At 43.2% G+C, this 22,760-nt stretch overlaps 2 protein-coding genes across 2 annotated transcripts in view; both read left to right on the plus strand.

Moving 5' to 3' along the window:
• GPATCH1 (G-patch domain containing 1) overlaps positions 1-9,799 on the plus strand; it is a 54,824-nt gene extending 45,025 nt beyond the window's left edge. The window contains exons 17-20 of the mRNA XM_068992700.1: positions 929-1,032; positions 2,799-2,896; positions 3,878-4,023; positions 9,646-9,799. Coding sequence (XP_068848801.1) covers positions 929-1,032; positions 2,799-2,896; positions 3,878-4,023; positions 9,646-9,676 — 379 coding nt within the window. The 3' untranslated portion in view covers positions 9,677-9,799. The remainder of the gene's footprint in view (positions 1-928; positions 1,033-2,798; positions 2,897-3,877; positions 4,024-9,645) is intronic.
• Positions 9,800-11,521: 1,722 nt separating this feature from the next.
• The window catches only part of WDR88 (WD repeat domain 88), a 51,169-nt gene continuing 39,930 nt past the window's right edge, over positions 11,522-22,760 (plus strand). The window contains exons 1-2 of the mRNA XM_068993046.1: positions 11,522-11,845; positions 22,249-22,359. Of these exons, the coding sequence (XP_068849147.1) occupies positions 11,522-11,845; positions 22,249-22,359 (435 nt within the window). The remainder of the gene's footprint in view (positions 11,846-22,248; positions 22,360-22,760) is intronic.

Here is a 22,760-nt window from a genome sequence, read left to right on the forward strand (position 1 = left end):
TAGTAGCCTGTTCTACCTGTTCTGTTTACCCCAGCCAGGGGTTCTGGCATAGGAATGCGGACCATCTGCAAGGCTGGTAGACTTTTCAGATGCTTGGGTGGGTGGACAGAATTTCCCATCTCAGTCTTGGAGTGTTCTTGCCCTTGTCAATCTGTGGTGGACTTAGGTATAATTTTTAAGGGCCTTTAACCAAAAAGTTAGGTAGAGATATAAGATACTGTTTGTTTGTAGGTGACCACAAATGTCAGCCTATTTATTTCTTCTGTGAAAAAAAGGCAACTTATTTTTTTAATTACACAATTATATGTTACTTGAAAAGTTTAAAAATTTAGAAATGTAGAAAGCTTAAGTCTCTTGGAATCCCCCTTTCCCAGAGATAACCACCAACAGTTTGATACATATTTTTCTAGACTTGCCCCATCTCTCTCTCTTATCTCTGAAAACCAAATAATCTCTTCTTTAAAAATGAGATTATTAATGTGAACATGATAATTTGTTCATATTCAGTTTTTCTGCTCTTTGACAATTTGAGTGATGTGAAGCCTTCCGAGCTGGGACCTAGTCTGACATCCTGTTTATTTCTGTCTTTATTCTCTTGAGATGGCCCACCCTCAAGGATGTATTTCAGCCTTTTAGGTCTCAGGTAACGTGAGTGTGTACTACAAGCACCGTCGCCACCTCGGTGATACGGCCACTGGGGCACCTGGTTGCCGGTGTCCTTGGGTGACCGACATCCCCGCTCAAATGTCCATGAGGTCAGAGGCCAGGCCTGTGTGTTCGCTCTGTGTCCTCAGCATTTGGCGTAAGCTGGTTAAGTGGGGTACTGAAGAAAAGCATGTGTTATCTGGTGAAAATAGACAGTTTTAGACTCAAGTACATTGATGTTTGCCATGTGTATGTAATTAATACCCTGATGTTTTTCAGTTAGCGAGCCAGCACCCCAGGAGCCTGCACCATTCTTCCCGATTCAGAAGATGCAGATAGATGAAAGAGAGGCGTTCGGCCCACGGCTGCCCCCAGTCTTCTGCCCCAGTGAGTCGAGAGTGCTTTGCATCATCCGTTTGCATGGACACCAGAGTCTCCCCCTAGGATGGAACAACTCTAATCACATCGTTCCACCCACCAACATAATCCAGCACGGGGCCACCCAAATGTATACGTTTCTTCCTCGCTTATCTGTTCTCAGCCACACTTGAAAATCAGTGCTTCCACCTTGTACCTAAATGATAGCAGTTGCTCTTCAGTCTCAGACACCTTCAGTTTTTTTGAAAAAAACCTTTTTAACAGAAGGGTCCTTAGTATCTCAAATTTTGTCACTTATAGAAATTTTTTTTTTTAATTAAAAATCTAGGACACAAAGATGGAACAGGAATTGTAGAGAGAAGGATATTCTGAGACTTTTTTAAAATCCTTTGGCTAATATAGCAAAAAAATAAATAAAACGAATCCTTTCAGCAGTAAATACAGCTCATCCTCCTCCCCCAGTGCCTGTTGACAACTTCTGTTCGTTGCCAGCTTAAATTGACTTCTCACATTAAAATGTTTATACTGGTTTATCATCTCTTTGAAAGCTGGGTTAACACACATCTGATAATAGGGCCCAGATGTATAAATGACATAAAATTCTCTTACCTACTTGATAGTTTCCTGTAGTGCCCACTTACACATATTGGTTTGGTTAATTAACCCAGCTTTCAAGGAAATGATAGAAAGCATAGAGGAGTAAAAAGTGTGAGATTTTGAAAAATTGTGGTAATGGATTTCTCATCTCTATAGTTGTTCAGATCTTTAGTTTAAAATACTTGTGTCAGTACCTGAAAGCTAAGTTACTTATGGCTGTTTCCCAGAATGGCCCTTGATATCCTTGTAATAGTTAATAACCTAATTTGGTCTATGAGTTATTTTCCGAAAACTAGCATTAAAAAAAATAGTTTGGGGAGGTCAAATTTGGAAATATCTGACCAAAATATAATACTAGAAAGTTGCAGGTATCTGTTAACCTGGTTTGAAAAATACACTGTAATTGTGAAATCCTTGGAGCTTTTTTTTTAGGTAGATAAAAGTTGCTTTAATGTCTTACAGTGTTTCTACTCTAGGTGGTTTTCTGCTGGATTGATGACCGGAAGTTCATGAAACAACTCGGTCAGAATTTGGAGACGGAGAATTTGCGCTCATACAACTTGTTTAGTCATTTTTAATGATCATGTACACTATGTTCTTTTGATGCTAATTTTTTAGTGTTTCCAGTTATAAGACGAACTCATATGAAATGTGCTTTTGGAAAGGGAGGAGGCTTTCAGAGGGGCTGGCAGTTATGGCTTTGGGGTTCATGTTTATGGTCCCTTCTGATCCTCTCTGTGTCCCTAAGGGGATAGGGATTCTTTGTTTTCCCCTTTTTTCAGATGGGAAAACAGACTTGGGGAGGTTTAACAACATGTCAGAGATCACAGAGCTGGTGACAGAGCCAGATGCAGATTCTGATCCGTCTTTGAGTTTACCCAAGGATGTTAAATTACAGAAAGCTTGTAGGCATTCTGGTCTGACTTTATCTTCATCTGGCAGATAAGGCTGTGACCAAACACCAGTTGGATCAAACAGGTCTTAGGTTGAGATTTCTGGCAGTTTCTAAATATAGAGCTACAGTGTGACACGCTAATCTGCTTGTTTACCAGTGAGGTAGGGCTGGAGTTCTGCCTTAATGGTAAACATTCTGTCTGCATCATTACTGAATTCAGTAATTTAGCCTTTCTTTCCCCATGGTGCCTCTAGTTCATGTCTTTATTACATCTGTGTTTCAGATGCACGTCAAAAACTTGAGGCACCTCTCAAAGAGAAACATAAACAGAACAAAGAAAAACACAAGACCAAGAAGGAGCATAGACGGAAGAAAGAGAAGGTGAGTAACTTCCGGGTGTGTGGTGTCAGATGCCCCAGCCTCTAGGAGTGACCCAGGAAGCCAGTCAAAGAGGGATGTGGCCACAGGTCTCTCACTGACTTGACTGAATACCAGTTCAATGTAACCCCTTGATTTTCAAAAACACTTTGTTTTTCTTTCAGACAGAATATTTTAATTTATTCAGTTGTACTTAAATTTTTTTTAAAATTCATGAACATTAAAAAGTAGGAAATAAGGACATTTACTATCTTAGAGTTGGGAATTCCCTGGTGGTCCAGTGGTTAGGACTCAGCACTTTCACTGCAGGGACCTGGGTTCTATCCCAGAGTAATGGTTGAGTATTAAGTAATAAAACAGTTAATTACTAAATTTAATAAAGTAATTGTTTAAATAATTAAATAGGACTATTTAATATTGATATATAAAAAGAAGGTATTAGTTTGAATATTTCTCAGCTACTTTGTCTTCGCTACAAATAGAGACTTGGGTCTGTAGCTTGTCATGTGAAGTGACAGACACTTGAAGAACACCATTGAGAGCCCTTACCTCGACATCGGGATCTTCTCTTGCATTATGGCGCAGACGTTTAATTCAGTTAACGTTAGTGCTGGGCTCCCACAGTGGCCTGGGCAGTAGGAGAACTGATTAGAAACAGCTCTAATTTTAGCTCCCAGAAAAGAGGATTCTTGAGCATGGAAGATAGGAGAAGTTCTCCTGGGGTGAAAGGAAAGGAACTGGTGCTGACAGGTTTGCAAACCAAACTCCCTTGCTTCTCAACGGCCTATGTGCTGTTCTCTAACCTTCTCCCAGGTTTTCCTTTGTGCTTAACCACTGGACCACCAGGGAAGGCCCTTTGGTTTTGTTTTTGAATGACTCCAGCAACCAAATGCCTCATTAGCCTGTAATCGTGCTGAATAAGGGATGGAAACACCTATTTGTTCTCCTTAAAGTTATTTATTTACTTTTTTTTTTTTTTTTCAGAAAAAGAAACACCGGAAGCACAAACACAAAGGCAAGCAAAAGAATAAAAAAGCAGAGAAAAGTAGTAGTTCTGAGAGTACAGACAGCAGTGACAGCCACAGTGAAGAAGGGCCCACAGACCTGTCACCCCAGGAGTTGCTGAGACGGTAGGCAGCTCAGAGGCTGATTGAAACCTTGCCGTGTTTTGCTTAGAGGCAAATGTCAGGAATGATAGATTTGTGTATTGACTCAGCTTTTTATAAAGTTAACTTTTAATTACATAAGTAATATATAAATATATTATTGTTGTGAAAATGCAAATCTTATAGGTAAAACTGTGACTCGTTCCCCAAATCTCTCTTCTCTCCACAGTCCCCTCTGTTGTCAGTTGCTTTGTAACTTTGAAGATTTTTTACACAACTACACACACACACACACACAGGTACACACACATTTTGCTTCACATTTTTAACATAAATCTAGTCCATGGAATTTTCCAGGCAAGAGTACTGGAGTGGGTTGCCATTTCCTTCTCCAGAGGATCTTCCCAACCCAGGGATCGAACCCGGGTCTCCTGCACTGCAGGCAGACACTTTACTGTCTGAGCCACCAGGGAAGCCCTTAGAAGAAGGAATAAATACCACCAAAGTGTTGTTAAAAGTGGCTCTATCCGTTTGAATTGTGAAAGTACCTTGTTGATATATCAGCTACAAGCAGCATGGAGATGTTGCCAGCCTGATGGGTGAAGAATGGCATGTCATCTTCTCTGCATTTTTTGGATCAGTAATGAAGCCGAGTATCCTTTGCTTTGTGTCTCAGTGTTTGCTGTGGGCTTCTTTGTGAATAACATGCTCCTGAACATTTCACAATGTTCTGTCCTCTGTTAGATTGTTTTTCTGGTTTTTAGGTACTGTTTTACTGATTTTTAGGAATTATTATTAAACAAATTAAAACCAATTTTTTTTGGCCCACACTGTGAGGCGTGCAGGTAGTATCTTAGTTCCCTGTTCAGTTCAGCTTAGTTCAGTTGCTCAGTCGTGTCCAACTCTTTGCCACCCCATGGAGTGCAGCACACCAGGTCTCGCCGTCCATCACCAACTCCGGGAGTTTACTCAGATTCATGTCCATTGAGTCGATGATGCCATCCAACCATCTCATTCTCTGTTGTCCCCTTCGCCTCCTGCCTTCAGTCTTTCCCACCATCAGGGTCTTTTCAAATGAGTCAGTTCTTCGCATCAGGGGTTTCAGCTTCAGCATCAGTCCTTCCAATGAATATTCAGAACTGATTTCCTTTAGGATGGACTAGTTGGATCTCCTTGCAGTCCAATGGACTCTCAAGAGTCTTCTCCAACACCACAGTTCAAAAGCATCAATTCTTTGGTGCTCAGCTTTCTTTATAGTCCAACTCTCACATCCATACATGACTACTGGAAAAACCATAGCTTTGACTAGACGGACCTTTGTTGGCAAAGTAATGCCTCTGCTTTTGAATATGCTGTCAGGTTGGTCATAACTTTTCTTCCAAGGAACAAGCGTCTTTTAATTTCATGGCTGCAATCACCATCTGCAGTGATTTTGGAGCCCCCAAAAATAAAGTCTGCCACTGTTTCCACTGTTTTCCCATCTATTTCCCATGAAGTGATGGGACCAGATGCCATGATCTTCGTTTTCTGAATGTTGAGCTTGAAGCCAGCTTTTTCACTCTCCTCTTTCACTTTCATCAAGAGGTTCTTTAGTTCTTCTTCAGTTCAGTTCAGTTCAGTTCAGTCGCTCAGTCGTGTCTGACTCTTTGCCACCCCATGAATCGCAGCACGCCAGGCCTCCCTGTCCATCACCATCTCCCGGAGTTTACTCAGACTCACGTCCAGCGAGTCCGTGATGCCATCCAGCCATCTCATCCTGGGTCGTCCCCTTCTCCTTCTGCCCCCAATCTCTCCCAGCATCAGAGTCTTTTCCAGTGAGTCAACTCTTCCAATGAGGTGTCCAGAGTACTGGAGCTTCAGCTTCAGCATCATTCCTTCCAAAGAAATCCCAGGGATGATCTCCTTCAGAATGCACTGGTTGGATCTCCTTGCATTCCAAGGGACCCTCAAGAGTCTTCTCCAACACCACAGTTCAAACGCATCAATTCTTCGGCGCTCAGCCTTCTTCACAGTCCAACTCTCACATCCATACGTGACCACAGGAAAAACCATAGCCTTGACTAGACGGACGTTAGTCGGCAAAGTAATGTCTCTGCTTTTGAATATGCTATCTAGGTTGGTCATAACTTTTCTTCCAAGGAGTAAGCATCTTTTAATTTCATGGCTGCAATCACCATCTGCAGTGATTTTGGAGCCCCCCAAAATAAAGTCTGACACTGTTTCTACTGTTTCCCCATCTATTTCCCATGAAGTGATGGGACCTTCACTTTCTGCCATAAGGGTGGTGTCATCTGCATATTTAAGGCTATTGATATTTCTCTTGGCAATCTTGATTACAGCTTGTGCTTCATGCAGTCCAGCATTTCTCATGATGTATTCTGCGTATCAGTTAAATAAGCACAGTGACAGTATACAGCCTTGATATACTCCTTTCTCTTTTCCCGATTTGGAACCAGTCTGTGGTTCCATGTCCAGTTCTAACTGTTGCTTCTTGACCTGCATACAGATTTCTCAGGAGGCAGGTCAGGAGGTCTGGTGTTAGCAAACCTGTGACCCTTGCAGTAGAAGCAGAGAGTCTTAACCACTGGACTGCCAGAGAAGTATCCCCCTAACCCTTTTATTTTTTTTAACATTTAAAAATTTATAAAAACTGTTTTAGAAACTAAAAAATAATTCTGGAGAGTCATCCTTTGTGTTCTAGAGTGTTACCTGTTATATGACTTTTGTTGAATAGAAGCTTTAATTTTTGGTACACTCAATTTTCCTAGTTTTTTTTTGTTGTTGTTGGTGGTGGTGTGTTCTACATTTTGTCTTTTAAAGGCCTTCCCTAATGTAAGATTTTGTATATGTATATAGACTGTCCTCATGCTTTTTCAGTTTTGTTTTCATTTAGTTTATTTGAGTTGTTTTATTTTCCTTTTTTTTGTGAACAGAGTAGTATAGGCATCCAACTTAACTTTCTACAGATAGATGGTCAGTTGTAAATATCAGTGAGAGTGATTAAACTAGCTGTGATTTAAAAGAACCCCTGAATCCCAGTGGCTCAGCCAACGAAGCATCAATGGGATTGAGAAAGTTACCCAGGATCGCAGTTTGTTCCACTGTAGCATGTGACCCTCAGAGGAGGGGAATGGATTGGAAGATGGTTCTGGAGGTTGTTACGGCCCTGCCTGCAAGTCCTGGCTTCTCTTCCCTTCCAGCCCGTAGCCCAGGGCAGCTCGATGACCCTGCTGTCCACCACAGGACTGCGTGGGGGAAGTCCAGCTGTGGGCCCAGGATGAAGAGAGACAAAACAGGCTTCTCATGTGGAGCATGGGTTCTTTGGAGCATGGGCTCAGTAGCTATGGTTCCCAGCCTCTAGAGCTCTGGCTCAGCAGTTGTGGTGTAGTGGCTTAGTTGCTCCAAGGCATGTGGGATCTTCCTGGACCAGGGGTCGGACTGGTGTCCCCTGCAAGGCAGATCTTAACCACTGGACCACCAAGGAAGCCCGTCCACTCTGTTATAATTCCTATGGGCTCATAGTTATTTTGCTATCTGGAAAGACAAGTGCCAGCCCCATATTCTTTTTCATTTATGTCTTCCCAGTAGACAGGACATTCTCATGGTTCAAAAACACAAAGGTATGAGCATTTCAGTTTAATCCAGAGCCCCCTGAAGCAGCTGTGCTGTTTCATGTCTCCCTTTTCTCAAGGCACGTGCCAGTGCTGATTTGATGGCCCGGGCACTATGAGGCACCCACATGGGTGTGGGCTCTTTTAATCCCCACACACCCTGTGACTCGTGTCCCCTCAGTTCATAGGCAGGGAAAGCAAGGCCCAGAGAGGCTGTTGCCAACACCAGATATCATCACCCTTGACTGTTTGGGGCCACGTAGTGAGTTATTCCTGCAGAGAGGCACTTGCACACGTGGAAGCCCCTTGATGCCCATCTGGAAGGTATGGTGGAGTGTGCCGAGCATAGCAGTCAGAAAACATGGGCTGCTTGCTGATTGGCACCTGAAACTTAACAATAAGATGCCAAAAGCTACAGAATAGTGTATACAGTTGGTACTATCATCCTCACTCCTTTGGATTTCTCCGTGTACACCTGTATGTACATCTTTGCAGAGAAGAGGACTGGAAGGGTTCTTACACTCCTGAGAGCACTTATCACTGAGGCAGGGCCTGGGATGGGGAAAGGCAGGGGCAGAGGTGTGAAGTGTATTTAAGTATTATTCTCATGGTTATTAAAAATATAGTTTCCATAGCCCCTCAACCCTAAGCCTCCTAGACTCTCCACAGGGAGACAGGGAGCCTGTCCATCTTTTGTGCCTCACTCCACTCTGTGTATTACCTGTCTGCATCTGTCTCTTGCAAGGGGCGCTTTTTTTTTTTTTTTTCCATTTACTTTTTTGTTTGTTTGGCTGAGTTGGGTCTTAATTGCAGCAGGCGGGATCTTTTGTTGCAGCACGTGGACTCTCTGGTTGTGGCACAGGGGCTTCATTGCTCTGCAGCATGTGGGATCTTAGTTCCTGGACCCAGGGATCGAACCCACATCCCCCGCCTCACAAGGTCGGTTCTTAACCACTGGACCACCAGGGAAGTCCCTCCTGCAAGAAGCATTTTGAGGGTCACAGCCATTTGGGTCTTAATTGCATCCCCAGCACCTGGCTGAGATCTCACTCTTGTCAAGGGCCCCTGATGCTTTTCTTCAGTGATAGTACAGCCTAGATCTAGATGGCATTGCAGTCTGCCACCCCGCTTCCCCCGTCTCCATCCTCTCCCCAGGAGACACTGATCTGCGTCTTGCCCCTCTGAGTTAGCTCTGCCCATTCTAGAATTCCACAGACCTGGAATAATACAGTGGAGTACCCTCTTTAGTGCACTCACATCATAAGCTCATCGTTCCATGCATTCTCACTACCTGAGTTTACCTAGATCAAGGACTAAACCAGCACTCCAGAAACCCCTGCTCACTTACGATCCCCACCCCTAGCCCCAAAGGCAACCATTCTGGCTTCTGTCATCACTGATTACTCTTGCTTGTTTTTGAGATTTATTTAAGGGACCTGTGTACTAGGAGCTCTTGCATCTGGCCTGTGGGATTCTTCCGTACTGTCTTAGTAACAACTGGTTCGTCCTCATTGCCGTGGAGTATTCCTTAATAGGATACACCACAGAGTATCCTTCTATCCCATTGTTGGGGGCCTTTGGTGTGCCAGTTTGGGGCTGTAGAACAAGGATCTAGAGTCAGGGTGACCCAGCTCTGCTTGGTGAGTTAGAGCTGCCATGAACATTCTTGTGTGCTCAAAGCTGAGTTTAAGACTGGCAGCTCAGGAGCTTTTGGCCCCAGAGCAAGCATGGTTTTTTGTTTTTTTAGTTCCTTCCCAAGGGTCATACATGAGATAGGTAAGTGAAACCAGGATTAAAACTTGCTTTAATAAATGGGTCTTAACATAAGAGGTGGAGTGAGTCTGTCTGTGTTTTGGGGGGAACAGAATCTTAAGAGTGCAGATTAAATGCTGCTTTCTTTCATGGTGTGGGTCATTCTCTGTATTTTGTGCCGCTTTGATTCAGGGAAAGGCCTGGCATTTTCATATTCCTCCCCCACTGAACCATCTAGTTTTTCTATTTGTATCTAACTCTCTTCTTTTATTTCCTCTTGCAGGCTGAAGCGTCTTCCACTAAGGAGGCAGTAATTGAATTCTGCCCCCGCCTGTCCTAATACCAGATCTCCTCCAGGATGGAAGTTCATTGATCACTCAGTTAATACATTGTACAGATTATATTTATATGTAAATTCATGCTGTGGAATAATTTTTTTTTTAAACCTTGACATTTCAAAGCCTGCCTTGGAAGTTTGCTGAAATTGATTTCTATTTTTAACTTCTGTTAGTGTCAGAGAAAGAAATTCAGACTGTACAGTTTAATTAAAATGGTGTTTTTCTATTTTCTTCTTGATTTTCATTCCCTGAAACTTTTTAAAAAGAAATGAAAAGTGAAGGCTTTTCTCTGGTTTTTGTGGTAAAGAAACCTAGGTTCAGATAAGGAGAGTCTGACTTACCTAAGGAATCGTATGGGAGCAGGGAGGTCGCTTTCCCATTCTTGTTGTTTTCCTGGGGGGTATGGTTCCTTCCCTCCCGTGGTTGGTGCTGGGAGCCAGGAGCCCAGTGGGCGGTACAGCCCCAGGATCCGGGCAGGTGGCCTCAGCCTCTTCAGGAAGAAGCCACCGAAGTATCTGAGGAAGGCACTGGGACCAAGAGTGGAAGAGTGTGTGCCCACATCTGGGATCTCACAAGCTCCAGGTGTTTTCACTGTAGCTCTGGGTCCCTGCTCTGAGGCCATCTCATCTGCCTTGATGAGACTTTGGGAAAAGGAGACTGCAGGAGACTTCCCTGGAAAAGGCGATGACACCCACTCCAGTCCTCTTGCCTGGAAAATCCCATGGACGGAGGAGCCTGGTGGGCTGCAGTCCATGGAGTCACTACGCGTCAGACATGACTGACTTTACTTTCACTTTTCACTTTCATGCATTGGAGGAGGAAATAGCAACCCACTCCAGTGTTCTTGCCTGGAGAATCCCAGGGATGGGGGAGCCTGGTGGGCTGCCATCTATGGGGTCGCACAGAGTTGGACACGACTGAAGCGACTTAGCAGCAGCAGCAGCAGGGGACTTCCCTGGCCATCCAATGGTTAAGACTTAGCCTTCCAATGCAAGGGGGTGTGGGTTCGATTCCTGGGCCAGGGAGTCAAAATCCCATATACCTCATGACCAGAAAACATTAAAAAGAAAAAGCAGTATTGTAACAAATTCAATAAAGACTTTAAAATAATGGTCCATGTTAAAAACAAACAAACAAACAAAAGAGAACAGAGAAGGGGGTACTTCTCTCCTGGTCCAGGGGTTGAGAACCTGCCTTCCAATGCAGGGGACATGGGTTTGATCCCTGGTCAGGGAACTAAGATCCCACATACTGTGGGGCAACTAAGACCTGATGCAGCCAAAACTAGCAAAGTAAATATTTTTTAAAAAATGAAAAAGTAATGAGTTTTTTTTTCCATTATCAAAGTAACATCATAGCACGATCAGAATTGTGAAAAATGAAAGAAGAAAGGCACTTCTGCACTCCAAAGATGACAGCCCTTGCTCCTTTGTTCTAATTTCACGCAGTCATTTTCTAGCACTGAGTCTGCTCCAGGACGAGTGGTGACATTTTGTTCTTTGGTTTTTCACTAGCATTATGACATGCTTCCTTCATTATATGTTGTGTGTACCCACCCCTACCAGCTGCGTCTTAATTAATCCAGGGTACATTCTGTACCTTATGGGTCATTTCTCTGTTGTGGAGCCCCTACAAACAGTTTCACACATTTGGCCTCATTCCTTTTGCGCCCAGAAACTCGAAGCCCATTTTCCTGGGAGTAACCCATGCTGTGCGGTGAGAGGAGGCAGTGAGATCGCCGGGCTCAGGGAGGGCGCGCGGGTCCCAAGGTGGGGGCGGGGGCGCGTGGCGCCACCGTTCGTGGCCAGGCTGGGCTCCGAGATGGCCTCCCAGTCCCCGGGTACCCCCGGCTCCTCAAAAAAATCCGGCGAGGATGGGAAGGAGACACCCCAGAAAAGTAACTTGCCGCTCTCCTTGCTCCACATCCGCGACGTTACGCATCGCCGGCCCAGCAAGCTGCCCTGGGTAGATGTGGTCAGGGCTTGTGGCCGCTTCAGGCTATCGCTCCTGCAGGTGCGGCGCAGCCGGCTGCTGCCCTCGCTTAACCCCCTGGCCGTAGGTGATGAATCGCCACCACCCGATACTCTTTGGATGCCCTGGATGACCCAGAAGGCGTTATGGGGTGACCAGGAGCCCCTCTCCAAGGTAAGAACCGCCCCCAAGGGGAGGGGCTGTGGCTTGCTCCCAGTAGTGGCTGAGAGTTCAAGTGGAGGAAGGGGACCTAGAGGACCAAGCGCCTGCAGTGGGGCCGCCGGAGGAGAGGCGGGGCAGCTCAGGAAACCATGCTGGGAAAGAGGACCCGACTCAACCCAGACCCTGTGGGACTCTGTCTGAGCCCCTCAAATGTCCCCATGGTGACACTCCCAAGTGCATGCCCTGAGAGGATTGAAAGAGCCCTGTCACCCATGAAGCAACAGGAAATAGCAATAAAATACAGGAATAAAAACCCGACAACACTACTGTGTATTCTAAGTGCTAGTTGAGAGACAATGCATTGCTAGAAAAGAAGGCTGTTGGCTGGGAAGAGGAAATAATCTGTGAACAGGACAGGGAGAATTCTTGGGGGTGAAAAAGAGGATTTTCAAAGCCAAAATCCTCCCCGGAGGTTTTAAAAATCAGATCAGAGAACTGAAACAGAAGATTAGAAAACCAGCACATGGGATTCTCCGAGAAAAAGTATAAAGGAACAATAAGGACGAGAGAAAAGTTAGGCGGAATGCAGGGGAGATGCAGAAAAATCGATACATTGGGTTGGCCAGAAAGTTTGTTTGGGTTTTTCCATAAGAAGTTACAGAAAAAGCTGAATGAACTTTCTGGTCAACCCTACATATATAAGAGGTGTTGGGGGTGGGGTAGGGGAAATAGAGAAGGAGACAAGGATATGTCTCTGGGGTGAAGAAAGAGTGGAGTGTTCATGTGGCAAGAGATGGTCAAGTTCAATGCAGGATTGGAGGGACACATAAGCTACAGGTGGCCAATGCCTGAACTGCACGAAGGAGCAAGGCTGTCCCCAGACAGATGGAAAAGCCTGGGGTCAAAATGAGACGGAGGTTTCTGCAATGTCAGAGGAACTTGGAGCCAAGTCCACAGTTGGATCTGTTGAATGGCTGACCGCCTCTGTCAGCACCCCCTGCAGGGGTGCATTGGGATCTCCATGGGGAAGTCTGCTTGAAGAGAAAGCACAGGCTGTACCAGTGCTTTGTTTAACTTATTTGTGATAGTTATTCTGATTTTTAAGTAAAATTAGAGAAGGTCATAGGAGTTGTGTTTTACTTCTGTTGTCCATAGAATATCCCCAAGATCAAATTCAATAGATATAAAAAGTGTTTTGTTCGATTTTTTTTTTCAGTTAACAGTCTCTGTAGCACCCCTGCCTCCCCAACTACCCCCTTTCCCTCTACAGAGACAACAAATGTTTCTAGTTCCTTCTATATCCTTAAAGTAGTATTTTATGCACATACCCACAAGTGTATTCTGATCCTTTCCTTTTTTGTTTTAACATAAATGGAAGGGTACCTTAGACCTCTTCTGCAATTGGTTTAACAATTTTTCTTTCCATATTAATAAACAGCATCCTTGTTCTTTTTTTTTTTAACCTTTTATTTTGTATTGGGGTATAGCAGATTAGAGAGTTGCACTATAAAGAAAGTTGAGTGCCAAAGAATTGATGCTTTTGAACTGTGGTGTTGGAGAAGATTCTTGGGAGTCCCTTGGACTGCAAGGAGATCCAACCAGTCCATCCTAAAGGAAATCAGTCCTGAATATTCATTGGAAGAACTGATGTTGAAGCTGAAACTCCAGTACTTTGGCCTCCTGATGCGAAGAACTGACTCATTTGAAAAGACCCTGATGCTGGGAAAGAATGAGGGCGGAAAGAGAAGGGGATGACAAAGGGTGAGACGGTTGGATGGCATCACCAACCTGATGAACATGAATTTGAGTAAACTCTGGGAGTTGGTGATGGACAGGGAAGCCTGGGGTGCTGCAGTCCATGGGGTCACAAAGAGTCAGGCACGACTGAATGACTGAACTGAACTGATAGCTGATTAACAATGTTGTGATAGACTCAGGTGAACAGTGAAGGACTCAGCCATACATATACATGTATCCCCTTGTTCTTTATTTTGGAGAGTATTCCATTGACTGGTTGCCCCCAGATGGATTTAACTAGTCTTGGGTGCCTGCATATTCAGGTGGATTAAATTTTTTTTTGGCTGCAGGATTTTATGATCCATTAAGTTAACAGAAGTTGAGAAGTTATATAAAGCTCTGGGAGGAAACTTTGTGACCTAGGTATTAATATTCTCTGCCTGGCCAAACTGCTGTCTTTGATAAAGCCAACAAAAAGACATTTTATTTTTTTAGAGTTGCAAAAACTCAGAAAGGATGCATCTCTTTGAAGAAATAGTTACTCAAGGGAGTACTCTGGCAAACAGCAACAAAAAAAGTCCTAATTAAGAACTGGAGTAAGAGAAAGCAGTTCAGGAAAAATAGAATGGAGCAGTGACTGAAAACAGGACACTTTGGAGGTGTTTATACAGCAAGGTTAATGTGGTTGTGTAGCTCAGTGAAAATGTTACAAATCATCTTTTGAAATGAAGGTGCAGGATACAAGAATGTTTCAGACGATTTCATCCAACTCTCCTGAGATGGTTTGCTAGAGAACATTCTCAGTGCTAATGCTTCACTCTGGCCTTTAAATAATGCACACTCACACACAGATGTGGCACAAATTTTAAAAATAATTGACTCTAAACCTCTCCTTGGCTCATTTAAGATGAAGTTGGAAGATCTGACCATAATTTTCCAAGCCATTTTGGCTCGAGCTCATTTCTCTGTTCTCCTCTTCCCTCTGATTTGCTGACCTCCAAGCCAGTCCAAACGCCCCTGTCCTCCTTGAGGCTCCTGGAGGGTGGGGGCGCCGTGGGGGTGGTCTGTCCTTGCGCTCCATCTAGAGCCCTGATCAGCTGGCTCTGGCAGTGACCTGACATCAGGTACCGCCTGTGCGGTGGCCTCACCCATCTCCCACCCTGATTGCTTAGAGCAGGAGCCCATCACACACTCCTGGGCTGAGGTCTTTGCTCCTGGATTCCCAATGCCCTGCAGAACTGTGACCAAGTCCCGGCCAGAGAGGCAGGCAGGAAAACTTGTAGGATGTATTCGTGGGATGCTGTACATATAGCCTCTTAATGAAGGTGAAAGAAAAGAGTGAAAAAGCTGGCCTAAAACTCAACTCATCGCGACTCTGTGAACTGTAGCCGGCCAGGCTCCTCTGTGCATGGGATTCTCCAGGCAAGAATACTGGAGTAGTTTGCCGTTTCCGTCTCCAACCCCATAAACCCCAAAACAACTCTGCCCAGAAAGGTCCAGAAGGGGGTAGATGTTTTCCCATAACAAAGTTCTATTTTTGTTATGAGAAAAAGAAGGAGAGTTTTGTCTAGAGGCGGAGGCAGCTGCAGAGAAGGGAGCTGGGGGTGGCGGCGGTGGGCACTGCGTTAACGTGAGGGCTTTGGCTGCGGAGCGTTGAGAAAAGCACAGATCGGGTCCTCTCCCGACCGCACTCTGCCACGGCTGCTGGCTCCCTGGGCTCCAGGCCCCACCGCCTGACCCGCCCCGCGCCTGCCGGCCCTGCTTCATGTCCGCAGCCTGGCTGTTTGCCTCTGCCCCCTGGCGGCCTAGCCCGGACCTGGAGCCTCTTAGCTAGTCTTCTGGAGGCCCGTTTCTGTCCCACTTCTCCCAGCTACCTGGAGGGGAAAAGCCCTCTCATTCCTCACAGCCCCACACCAGCGTGTTTTCCACAACCCCGAAACCGCTCCCCTACCCTACATGCCCGCCTCCCCTCAACCCTGAACCTCGGGCTGAATTTGCCTCACCCCCACCTGGTCCTCCCCATCCATAGTTCCTGTATTTGTGCGGGCACTGGCTGGCCGCTGAGCCTCGAATCCCTCCTCCCAGGTCGCCACAACGCAGCACTGTCAACTTAGAAAAAAAAAAAAAAAAGCACAACGTAAGAGTTACCAGTTCAGTTTTATTCCTGGAGCTTACTAAGGACTATAGCATGGGAGATGACCTATCAGGAAGCTCCGAAGGACTGCTCCGAAGAGGCAAGGGAGAAGCCAGGATATATGTGAACTTTTTGCTGGGAAAAACATAGAGGCAATCATACGAAGATGAGCGTGCATGTGCGTGTGTGTGCGCGCGCGCACGCACACACACACACACACACACACACACACACACACTCTTCCTTTCTTAATATAGATCTGAGTTTCTGACCAATATCATTTTCCTTGTCTTAGAAGAACGTTTAACCTTCCTTGCAAGGTAGATCTACTGGTAACAAGTTTCCTCAATTTTTCTTTGGGAAGTCTTTATTTCTCCTTCATTTTTGAAGGGTAATTTTGCAGGATACAAATTTCTAGGTTGGTAAGTTTTTTTCTCTCACTACTTGAAATATTTCAGTCTCTTGTTACTTGCATGGCTTCTGAGGAGAACCTGGATGTCAGGCTTATCTTTGCTCCTCAATAGGTAGAGTGTCTTTTTCCTCTGACTTCTTTCAGGCTTAAAAAATATATGTGTTTATTTTTGTTTATTTATTTTGCTGGGTCTTAGTTGCGGCACATGGGATATTTAATCTTCATTGAGGCATGTGGAATCTTTAGTTGAAACATGAAAAAGAGATAGTGTTAAGTTGCTCAGTCATGTCTGACTCTTTACAACCCCATGGCCTCCCTGGAATTCTCCAGGCAAGAATATTGGAGTGGGTAGACATTCCCTTCTCCAGGAGTTGAAGCGTGCACACTCTTAGCTGTGGCATGTGGGATCTAGCTCCCCAACCAGGGATCACACCCGGGCTCCCTGCATTGGGAGCATGGAGGGAGACACTGGACCATCACAGAAGTCCCTCTTTCAGGGTTTTTTATCTTTGATATTCTGTAGCTTTAAATTGTAGGAGTAGGTTTTTATTTTATTGTTTTGTATTTATCCGGTTTAGTGTTCTCTGCGCTTCCTGGATCTATGATTTAGTGTTTGAAATTAATTTGGGGGAAATTCTAAATCGTTATTTTTTCAAATATTTTCCTGTTCCTTTCTCTCTTCTTCTGGTATTGTTATGTGTTATACCTCCTGTAGTTAGTTGTTCCACAGTTCTTGGATGGTCTGTTCTGGTTGTTTTGTTTTGTTTTTTTTCAGTTTTTTCCTGTTTGCTTTTCAGTTTTGAAGGTTTCTATTGAGATATTTATTCTCAAGCGCAGAGATTCTTTCCTCAGCCAAGTGTAGTTTAATAATAAGCCTATAGAAGATATTCATCATTTCTGTTATGGTGTTTTTAGATCTGTAGCATTTCTTTTTGGTTCTTTCTTAGAATTTTCATCTCTCTGCTAACATTACCCCTATGTTCTTGCATAACTGTTTACTTTATTCATTAAGCCCTTAGCATACCATCAGAGTTGTTTTAAATTCCTGGTCTGATAATTCCAACATCTCTGCCACATCTGAGTCTGGTACTGATGTTATATTTGTGCTCTCTCTTGAAACTGTTTTCTGCCTCTTAGCGTTTCTTGTAATTGTTTCTTGATAGCCAGACGTGATTTACTAGGTAAAATGAACTGCTGTCAACCAGCCTTTAGTAATGTGATTGTTAGGTGTAGGGTGCAGAGAAGCATTCTGTAGCCCTGTGATCAGGCTTCTGTCTTTTAGTGAACTTGTGCCTCTAGATTGCTAACTTCGCATGTGCCTTTTAGTCTGAAACCCCCACCCTTCACTTTTACATGGTATAGGATGGCTAGAGCTTGCTAGGGCTGGGTACTTCTCTTTTCCCCTGGTCAGTTGATTTCTGATAAAATCTGAGCAGGTTAGACTCTGGCTAGTTTCTGCTGAGGGCAGAACTTAAGAACAGGATGCTGTGGCATATTCAAATTGGTTCCTTTTCCCTGATGGAAGCACAAGGGGATTTTTCTCCTGTTTTCACTGTGAGGATTAGGACTGCTCCTGGAGGTAACACTCACAAAATTGTGGATTTTTTTTGTAGATCCATAACTGGATTCCCCTTTGGAGTTTTAACTCTCAGAGTTATCCGCACCTGCGCCTCCAGCAGTTGGTCAATTACAGTTCAGGACTCCCTATCCTGGCAGTGGCTCCCACGGAAGTCGCTGCTCCTGGATCTCTGCTCTGGTAACTTGGAATTCTTTGTATTTGCCTCCCTATCTTTCCAATCTGGGGGACAGCCATTTGGCTTGTGACCTCACTTCTTTTATGGATCCAAGAGATTTTTCAGTTCAGTTCTTTCCTTGTTGTGAGGATGGAGTGGGGACTTCCAAGCGTTTCGCATGCCAGATCAGAAGAAAGAAGTCCTTCATTTCCTTTTTATTGCATAGTAATATTCTGTTGTATGGATATACACCATTTTATTTATTCATTCATCAGTGGATGAACATTTGAACTGTTTCCAACTTTTCAATTATTAAAAAATACAAGTGTAGTTGATTTACAATGTTGTGTTAGTTTCTACTGTAGAGCAAAGTGATTCAAAATACATATATTCAGAATATGTGTATTCTGTATGTATATATTCTTTCTCAAATTCTTTTTCACCATAGTGTATTACAAGATATTGAATATAGTTCTCTGTGCTATTGTAACAGGTCCTTGCTGTTTATTTTGTATATAATAGCAGGTATCTGCTAATCCCAAACTCCTCATTATCCTTATCCTCCCTTTCATCTTTGATAACCATAAGTTTGTTTTCTCTGTGAGTCTGTTTCTGTTTCACAAATAAGTTCATTTGTATCATTTTTTCAAGATGTCACATATAAGTGATATCATGTATTTGTCCTTCTCTGACTTACTTCGCTCAGTCTGATGATATCTAGGTTCGTCCATGTTGCTGCAAATGGCATTAAATCGTTCATTTTTATGGCTGAGTAATATTCCACTGTATATTTGTACCATATCTTCTTTTTCCATTCATCTGTTGATGAACACTTAAGTTGCTTTCATGCCTTAGTTATTGTAAATAATGCTGCTATGAACATTGGGGTACATGTATTTTTTCAAGACAGAGTATTCCTCTTTTTTTAATATGTGCTCAGGAATGGGATTGCTGGGTCATATGGCAACTCTATTTGTAGGTTTTTTTTTTAAAAAAACCACCATACCATTTTCCACAGTGGCTGTACCAACTTACATTCGTACCAACAGTGGAGGAGGGTTCCCTTTTCTCCACATCCTCTTCAGCATTTATTATTTGTAGACTTTTTGATGATGACCATTCTGACTGATATGAGGTGATACCTCATTCTAATTTAGGCTTGCATTTCTCTAATAATTAGTCCATCCTAAAGGAAATCAGTTCTGAATATTCATTGGAAGGGCTGATGCTGAAGCTGAAACTCCAATACTTTGGCCACCTCATGCAAAGAACTGACTCATTTGAAAAGACCCCAATGCTGGGAAAGATTGAAGGCAGGAGGAGAAGGGGACAACAGAGGATGAGATGGTTGGATGGCATCACCGACTCAACGGACATGAGTTTGAGTAAACTCCAGGAGTTGGTGATGGACAGGGAGGCCTGGTGTGCTGCAGTCCATGGGGTCACAAAGAGTCGAACATGACTGAGCGAGTGAACTGAACTGAATAATTAGTGATGCTGAGCATCTTTTCATGTGCCTATTGGCCACCCAGATGTCTTCTTTGGAAAAATATCTATTTAGAGCTTCTGCCCATTTTTTTGTTTGCATGTTTGTTTTGAGTTGTATGAATTGTTTGTATACTTTGGAAATTAAGTCCTTGTCAGTTGCATCATTTTAAAATATTTTATCCTATTCCATAGGTTATCTTTGCATTTTTTAATGGTTTTCTTGGCTGTGCAAAAGTTTATAAGCTTGATTTGGTCCTATTTGTTTAGTTTTGCTTTTTCTTTTTCCTTGGGAGATTGATCTAAGAAAAACATTGATATGATTTATGTCAGAGAATGTTTTGCCCATTTTCTTCTAGGAGTTTTATGGTGTCATGTCTATATTGAAGTCTTCAAGCCATTTTGAGTTTGTTTTTGTGTACGGTGTGAAGCAGTAGTCTAATTTCATTGAGTTACATGCAGCTGTCCAGCTTTTCCAACACAACTTGCTGAAGAGAATGTTTTTTCCCCATCATATATTCTTGCCTTCTTTGTTGAAAATTAGTTGACCATGGGTGTGTGGTGTTTGCAAGTTTTGGTATTATGACTAATATGGCTATGAAGGCCCATGTTAAAGTTTGGACACATGGTTTCATTTTTCTTAGGTGCAAGTCTAGGAGTAAAGTTACTGCCTCGTAAGTTAACACATGTGTTTAAATTTTTGAGGAACGTGCTGAACTAATTTCCAAAGTAGCTGCATGATTTTACATTACCCTAGCCATATATACTTCACTTTCACTTTTCACTTTCATGCATTGGAGAAGGAGATGGCAGCCCACTCCAGTACTCTTGCCTGGAGAATCCCAGGGACAGAGGAGCCTAGTGGGCTGCCATCTATGGGGTCGCACAGAGTCGGACACGACTGAAGCAACTTAGCAGCAGCAGCAGCAGCCATAGATGAGAGTTCTGATTTCTCCACATTCTTATCACTTCTTGTTGTTATCTGATTTTTTTGATTGTAGACATTGTTCTAGGTATGAAGTGGCATCTCAATATGTTTCTTTTTATTTTTTAGATATTTGTGACGGATGCATATAATGGGCTGCTTTTAGATTGATCTGCATAGCAGCCCTGTACTTGTTATCTGTTTACTTTTGGCTGTGCTGGGTCTTCATCGCTGTGCGTGGGCGGCTGTCTAGTTGTGGCGTGCAGGCTTTTCATTGTGGCGGCGTCTCTTAGTGCAGAGCAGGGGCTCTAGGGCCCGCAGGCTCCAGTAGCTGCAGCTCGCAGGCTTAGCAGCTGCAGCTCGCATCCTCTACAGTGCAGGCTGAGCAGTTGTGGAGCACCAGCTTAATTGCCCCTCAGCACGTGGAATCTTCCCAGACTGGAAATTGAGCTTGTGTCCCCTGCATTGGCAGGTGAATTCTTTATCACTGGACCCCCAGGAAAGTCCTCAATATGTTTCTTTGTTTGGTTGGTTGGTTCTGTTTTTTATATTTAGGTGCTGTAATTGAATGTACCTAACCCAGTTTTATCGAGGAATCATTGATACACAGCACTGTGTACGCTGAAGGTATACAGCATAATGTTTTGACTTACATACATCATGAAATGATTACCATAAAAAGTTTAGTGAACATCCATCATCTCATATAGATACAACATGAAAGAAATAGATTAAAAATATTTTTCTTGTGATGAGACTGCTTAGGATTTGTTCTCTTAGCTCACTATGGTTTTGATTTACATTTCCCTAATGGCTTATGATGTTGAGCATATTTCCATGTGTTTGTAGATAATTTACATACCTGTTTTGGAGAAATGCCTATTCAGATATTTTGCCTATGTTTAATTTGTATTGTTTGTCTCCTTCTTGTTGAGTTTTAAGAGTGCTTTATGTATTCCATATGCAAATCCTTAACCTGATATATAACTTGCAAACATTTTCTTCCACTGTGTGAGTTGTTTTTGACTTTTCTTTAAAATTTTTTTTCTTTTTGTTTATTGTTTTCTATTTTCTTGATGGTGTCATTTGAGGCACAAAAGCTTTAGTTTCGATAATGTCCAGTTTATCATTGTCATCGCTGCTGCTTGTGATTTCATTGTCGTATCTAAGAGGTCCCTGCAAATCCACAAAGGTTTACACCCATGTTTTCTTCTAAGAGTTTAGTAATTTTAGCACTCACATTGAGGTCTTGATCCATTTTGAGTTAATTTTTGTATATGGCATGAGGTAAGTGTCCACCTTCATTCTTTTGCATGTCGATATTCACTTGTTCCAGCACAACTGATTGAAAAGATTTTTCTTTCCTCTTTTATTTATCTTGACACTCTTGCTAAAAATCAAGTGACCGAAACCATGAGTGCTTATCTCTGGATCCTCAGCTCTGGTGCATCCATCCGTACGTCTATCTGTATGCCACACTGTCTTGATTACTGTCTCTTTGTGTGTTTTGAACGTTGTTTTGAAATTGGAAATTGTGAGCCCCCCGTGTTTGTTCCTTTTCAAGATTGTTTCAGCTCTTCTGCTTCCCTTGAATTTCTTTACAAATTGTAGGATCAGCTTGTCAGTTTCAGAAAAGAAGTCTGCCAGAAGGATGATGTTGAATACATGATAAATAAATAAATATATTAATATAAACACTTTGGAGAGTATTTTCATAAGAATAGTAAGTCTGCTAATCCATGAACATGGGATGCTTTTCCATTTATTGAAGTCTTAAAATTTCTCTTAACAATGTTTTGTAATTTTCAGTGTATAATTTTTACACTTTTTGATTAAATTTATTCCTATTTTGATGCTTTTGTAAATGTAATTTTTTCTTAATTTTTTCTGTGTTGTTTATTACAAGTGTATAAGAATGCTATTGATTTAAAAAATATTGATCTGGTATTCTGCAACCTTCTGAATTCATTCAGTCTATCCTTTTTGCAGATCCCATTTAAAATTATGAGGGGACATGAGCACATTGTGAGTTCCTGTAACTTCTGTGTGGATGACACTAAAGCCCTCAGTGGCTCCTATGACGGCACCGTGAAGCTGTGGGTAGGTGGCCCTGTGTGAGGTGGAGCCAAAACATCCTGTAAGCTTATGCCACCTCTTTTGAGATTTCCCCAGACATTCAAGGATCCCAAAGATCTGGAGAAGTCTTCCTGAACAAAGTGCAAGAAGAAGCAGCAAAATGAAGCCTCACTCTAGTGCTAAGTCACTGGAGAGAGATGGAGTTAGTGTGGCTGCTGTCAGCCTGTTGACTTGGAAACAGTGGGAGCAGGGGTGGAGACCATTGGACCGGAGCCCGCCAGCTTTTGCTGGAGGCTGTGCCTGAGGGTCTCTGAGCTGTGTCATCTCTCCGGGATGCCTTCTCACTTGGAATATTCAGTTCCATCCACAGAGATGGTATGTCCAGGCCTGGGCGATCACAGGAGGACAAAAAAGTGGCCAAACCT

This window comes from Capricornis sumatraensis, chromosome 20 (genome assembly GCF_032405125.1).
Source record: "Capricornis sumatraensis isolate serow.1 chromosome 20, serow.2, whole genome shotgun sequence".
Taxonomy (NCBI): Eukaryota; Metazoa; Chordata; class Mammalia; order Artiodactyla; family Bovidae; genus Capricornis; species Capricornis sumatraensis.